Source organism: Triticum dicoccoides, chromosome 2B, assembly GCF_002162155.2.
Source record: "Triticum dicoccoides isolate Atlit2015 ecotype Zavitan chromosome 2B, WEW_v2.0, whole genome shotgun sequence".
Lineage (NCBI taxonomy): Eukaryota > Viridiplantae > Streptophyta > Magnoliopsida > Poales > Poaceae > Triticum > Triticum dicoccoides.
Genome location: NC_041383.1, coordinates 35,047,960 through 35,053,931, shown reverse-complemented (window position 1 = coordinate 35,053,931; position 5,972 = coordinate 35,047,960). Strand labels below are relative to the sequence as shown.

Genomic DNA, 5,972 nt, shown 5'->3' with positions numbered 1-5,972 from the left:
TTTTTTTTTCTCTGCGTGTGGACACAAATGTCACTCACGACTTGACGAGGCACAAGAGAAGATAAACCCAAGGGGAGTCCGTTTCCACTTCCTCTCGGATCGGATGTCTGTACGTACAGTCCGACCTCAACTCAAAGTCTCAAACTCCCGGAAAAACATGCCTGCCAAGATACCAATATATACAGCTGCGTACGTGCCAAAATCAACATCAGAAATTCCGATCTACTCAAACCTAAACGGCAGGCAGCAGGAGCTTTTCTGAGCAAATAACCGACTGCCCGCGCGAGAAGAAGTAAACACCGCAAGGTGCAATGAACGCCGTCGCCGAGGATGCCGTGGCATCTAGTACCAATATTCATCAGATTCAGGAGGGTGACCTCGTTAGGGTCGGGCCGAATGGCGACCATGGCATGGTGGCCCATCTCCCGGAGCTATACTACACCGGCCAACCTCTTCTCCCAGCTGCCACGTTCAGGATTTTCCGTGTCGACGGCACAATGGAGACCGCAGAGGCACGCGACATCACCATCATAGACAGGGGCTACTTCCGCAGTGGCCAATTCGTCGTGTCGGCGTCAGATATTCATGGTCGGGTCGGCGTCGTCACGGAATCCAACACCACGCTCGACCTCGTGAAGGTCGTCAGCCACGGGGAGCCACCGGTCATGGCGATGAGCGGGGTGGCGCCGGGATGCCTGCGGCGCGTCCGAGAGCTCTGCCTCGGCGACTTCGTCGTGTCCGGGTCGTCAAGGTGCCCCTCGAGCTCGGCGTGGTGTTTGACGATGGCGCCCTCTGCAAGGTCATCGGCGGTGCGCGTTGACGAAGCTACAAACAAACAAACGCATTTTTCACGACCGGATGAAATCGAGCTTCTACCCGGGCCTGCGTGTCACCTCGCCGGCGGACGGCTTCAATGTACTGTCGGTGGCTTCGTGGATACTGGAAGCCCAGCCGCAAAGTGGGCACCATCGCCAAGGTTCAGATGACGGGAGCACTCGTCCACTGGATCGCCTCTGCACACCACGGCGCCGACCAGTGGCTCGTCCAGGAGTCCGCTCCTCCGGCCTACCAGGATCCTGCCGATTTGACCTTCTTCTGCTCCGCCTACGATTGCTACTGGGGCGTTGGGGATCGCTGCTTCCTTCTTCGAGACACACAAGAAGAAGCACCGAAAAAGGAGAACACGATGCACCAACGGAAGCAGCCGACCCGGAAGCTCCTCCAGCTGGATGGGCGTAGGCGGACGCGGCAGAGGCAGCCGGTGGAGGTCGAGCAACCCATGAGCGTCGCCAGCACCCGCACCACCGTCGACGTGCTCTGGCAGGACGGCACGAGCCAGAGTGGGGTGCCGTCCACTGCTCTTCTCCCCTACCAGATGACGAGCGAGCACGAGTTCTTCCCGGGCTTCTACGTTGTCGACGGCGTGGCGCCCGCAGCTGATGCTGTAGCCGTCGTAGACGATGCTACTGAACAGACGACTGAGAAGAAGCGCGTCGGCGTTGTCCGATGCGTGAATTCCGAGGACCAAACAGTAGGTGTGTCGTGGTTGACAGAGGCCACAGAGATCGACACCCTGAGCGCCTACGACTTGGCATTGCAACCAGGTCCCCATGTTTTCTACGGACGTGTCGTCGTACGCCGGCCGCCATCGGGATGTCCTCCTGACGATGCCGCTGCTACCGATCTTTCATGGGTCGGCCATGTTGTTGACCTCGTTGACGGCCGTGTCCAAGTTAAGTGGGCCGACAACACTGTGTCATTGGTAATGATTCCAGCTTCTATTACTACATGCATGTATCTGCACCTACAGTCTTCTCTGTTGATGTTCAATAACCTGCTGGTCAATTGAGTTTTCAGGTGTTGCCCCATGAGATTAGTATCGTCACTGAGCAGTACTTCTGGGAACTAGAGGCTGAAATGGGCGGTGTCGGCGATGACTGGGTGGAGGTTAACAGCGTCGACGATGAGTGCGAAGACGAGGATTCAGCAAATAGTGCGGTATCTATCTATCTTTCTATACAGGTTGTAGCGAATAGGACATTCTCCAGGTCACCTAATAAGATATTAATAAGATATTAGTATTGTTTAGTAATCAATTGATGCAACTTTTTAAATGAACTTATGATGTTGACTGCAGTACAATGAACTGCAAAACCCACCTGAACGTATCAATGTCCAGGGTGACATTGATTCAGCGACTGAGGAGGACGACGATTCGGTGGATGAAGATGACAGTGCAGCAACAAAAGCAAGCCGGAAGGGTGCTATCATCGAGTATATGTCCCAACTGGGACACCAAGTGTTGGCTCAAACCATGAGATATTTTGGCAACAGGTTGTTGTTGTCGTCACTGGGCTCGGAATTAGCTGGAGCGACGGCCAACGAGGGAGCAAATGTGGCTGTAACCGATGGTCATCACAGTACAAGCAATCATGATGTGATTCACGCCATGGCGGCTGCACTAACCAGCAGCGACACATGTACAAATGATGACGACTGTGCCGAGAGGGGCAAAAATATTGAACAAGCCACCGGTGATGAAGATCAGTTTCGCTTCCCATATTTTGATGTTACACATAGTCCTCTTGATCACCATTACATCGACAATGCGGGGCAGGTGGGTTCACCACCCAAAACTACATTTCTTTTCTGTTTCCGGATATAAGGCTCGGTTTCCAGATTTTACTTGAATTTGTAAAACTCACCTTAATTCAACATCAGAACATAAAATTTTACCATTCTTTTTCAGGGCACTAGTGGTGGAAAGAGGTGGGTGAAGGCGGTGCAAAAAGAATGGAAAATACTGGAGAACAACAACTTGCCAGACACCATATATGTGCGCGTGTTCGAGGACCGCATGGACCTGCTCAGGGCCGTGATAGTTGGTGCGAGCGGGACACCCTACCACGACGGGCTCTTCTTCTTCGACCTGCACCTGCCGCCATCCTATCCTGATATGCCTCCGATGGTGTACTACCACTCATTCGGTCTTCGCCTCAACCCCAACCTCTACAACTCTGGCACAGTGTGCCTCAGCCTTCTCAACACCTTTGGTGGAGAGGCATCTGAAGTCTGGTCACCATCTACATCAAGTCTCCTACAGGCCGTCGTCTCTATACAGGGTCTTATACTCAACGACCAACCATACTACAATGAGGTCGGTTATCAGGCCCCAGTTGACAAGCCAGAGGGATGCCGCAACGCACTGCCATACAATGAAAATGCTTACTTGCTCACCCTTTGGACGATGCTCCACTTGTTCTGCCGACCGCCATGTGGATTTGAGGGATTCATTAAGGATCACTTCTGCCGCCGAGGGAGGTTCATTCTTCGAGCATGTGAGGCATACCTCAGAGGGTGTGTAGTTGGCATGCTCGATGGTGATGCATGCGCCACCAAGGGAAGCAAGGACGATAGATCATGCTCAGCCGGGTTAAGACTGGCGCTTTCCAACATGCTGCCGAAGCTCGTGGCAGCACTAGCAGAGATTGGCGCCGAGGGGTGTGAGTGTGACCAGTTCCACGAGCTGCATGACCTTCTTATCGGCGGCGATCGAGTGCAACGTTGCTCACTAAATTATCAAGTGCACTAGTTCTTGGTTGCATATGTCTAGTATATATACATTTTTGTAGTGCCGTGTATGTATAGTTTTTGCATTGTCATTGCGACTTTATCCAACTAGAGATAAATGCCTCCTTACTATTAATAATAATTTACTTTATATCATTCATAAATAGTTAAAGTACGGGCTCTGCATTTTCTAATTTATGTTTCTTTTTCAGAAACAAAACTTATATCTTATTTTCATTTATTATTAGAGGAGAAAAGAGCAAATTAGCTCAGTTAGGCCCAAGTATAAGAAATCAAACTTATACTTTATTTCAATTATTATAATTAGAAGATAAAATACCAAATTAGCTCAATTAGGACCAATTAAGAATCAAAAGTGCCCACTAACTATCAATGAAAAAAAACAAAAAACAAATGAAATCGCTGGGATGATGCGGTGCATATGGCCGCTGCCGGCTTAAAGCCCCTCTGATTAAGTAAGCCCTTTCGTGACTATGTGGTTTCCTCAACTGGTATATAGTACGGTCTGGTTCTAAACCGCTCTCTTCGTCGAGTGTCAAAAACGCTGTTATATTATAGGATCGGAGGAAGTGATTTCAAATAGTTTGGATTGCTTACTTTTTCAGTTTTCACGTCACTCTCCCGCTCAGCATGTACGTCATTCCCTGGTCAACATGCGTGCAATTTAAATACGACCATACGTTAGGTGCTCATACGGTACACCACCTCTTTGGTGGATTACATACATTGCTTCGTGCAAGCATGAACGAATAATTGCACATACACACTTTTGAGTAAGTGTTCATTCCGCACATACACACTTTCGTGCAAGCCTGGCTCCTGGATGCTTGACATCCTGACATTGAAGTAGGCCGGCTGCTTAGGCTCTGGCATCCTGATCTCCTCGCTGCCAAGCATGAAGACCAGGGGCGGACCTAGAGAGAAAATGACCAGGTGTCCTAGCATATCATCACTCATATTTTTCATCTAAAGATGGGGTGTGGCACTATATTTTGCATGAAACTTACAAAGAAAACATCTTGCACCGGTGTCCTGTGCATCCGGGTAGTTCAACTTGGGTACGCCCCTGATGAAGATGATGTTGGAAATGCTGGGTCGGCTGTTGGCGCTGTCCTGGATGCAGAGCGGCGCCATCTAGACTCACTCCATCACCTTGGACACCGGGTAGTAAACCCCAAGTACCATGTCGACCAACTCATGCCCGTTCGCTTTGATATTTAGCTTTCAGCACAACTGAAGTGGAACCTTTTGTTGCGTTTTAAGTGAATCTAGTGCATTATATGTACTTACGTGTCCTGTTAGATTCAAGAAGCTTGTATTCCTTTGCCCACTTATAATCTCGATATGTAAGATGCCAAAATTGTAGATGTCCGACTTGGTCGAGAAAAAACCCTTTGAGGCATACTCCATAAAAATTCCATCAGGCTTCTTGATTACTACATTCATGCAAAAGGAAGGCGGGCTCCAATGTGAACCCAGTGGCAATCAAAGTGCATCGTGTGTTTCTAAACTATTGGTTCCTCCAATGTCTCAGATAATTAAATCCCCTAGGCATAAATATTGTATGTACATGAACTAAGTCTAATGATGGACTGAATTCTTAAATGTCACTCATATATATATATATATATATATATATATATATATATATATATATATACACACACACTAGACCATGATGGCGCGCGTTGCCGCACGCATCAATTTTGGGAGTAGAGTGGTTGGAATTTGTATATACATATGAAGACACTAAACATATAAATGATATAATCACCCCTAAAAGTTTATGAACATATTCTAAATTGAAAATCTTGTTTTATAAATGATATAATTTCCCCCAAAGTTTAAGAACGTATTCTAAATTGAAAATATCCAAACAATTGGTTGCAACAATCTCTGATACTTTCAGGCAAGTACAATCATCAACTGGTAGCTAAAATTGTACAAGACGATACCTATCAACAGTGGCGGAGCTTGAGAATAATTCAAGAGGGGGCCATTAGTCAAAAGGAACCAAGTTAATAGGGAAGGAGGGGCTAATTTGTAGTTTAAACACTAATTAGGCTCATGATGTAGCTTGTTCTTCAATGGATGCAAAAAATAAGGGGGGGCCATGGCCCCTGTTGGTCTCCACTAAGCTCCGCCACTGCCTACCAAGAAGCCAAATGAGAGAACAGAAACACAGATCCTTGTGCGATTGTCACAAACAGTGGCTACAGTTATCGGTTCACATGCATATTTTGTTGCCAGGAAAATCATAGTAACCACTCCGCGTAATGAAATTTATTCTGCCCATAGTACGAAATTTGGAGTATCTCTATCTTGTGTAAGTTCCTGCATTTAAGACGTCATCGGCGGCAATGTGATGTACGGCAATATTT

General features: G+C 47.8%; 1 protein-coding gene across 1 annotated transcript; it reads left to right on the top strand.

Annotated features, from left to right (window-relative positions):
• Positions 1 to 311: 311 nt before the first annotated feature.
• LOC119360339 (probable ubiquitin-conjugating enzyme E2 23) lies at positions 312 to 3,592 on the top strand. Its single transcript, XM_037626020.1, has 6 exons — positions 312 to 742; positions 947 to 950; positions 1,037 to 1,762; positions 1,858 to 1,998; positions 2,138 to 2,617; positions 2,750 to 3,592. Exons 1-6 carry the CDS (start codon positions 312 to 314, stop codon positions 3,590 to 3,592), a joined length of 2,625 nt encoding a protein of 874 aa, XP_037481917.1.
• The last annotated feature ends 2,380 nt before the right edge of the window (positions 3,593 to 5,972 follow it).

Excerpts from the sequence above, each read along its gene's own strand:
- LOC119360339 (XM_037626020.1), top strand. The coding sequence starts at position 312 with ATGAACGCCGTCGCCGAGGATGCCGTGGCATCTAGTACCAATATTCAT. Across the intron at positions 1,999-2,137 it reads AGGATTCAGCAAATAGTGCG|TACAATGAACTGCAAAACCC; the intron begins GTATCTATCTAT and ends TGTTGACTGCAG. Across the intron at positions 2,618-2,749 it reads ACATCGACAATGCGGGGCAG|GGCACTAGTGGTGGAAAGAG; the intron begins GTGGGTTCACCA and ends ATTCTTTTTCAG.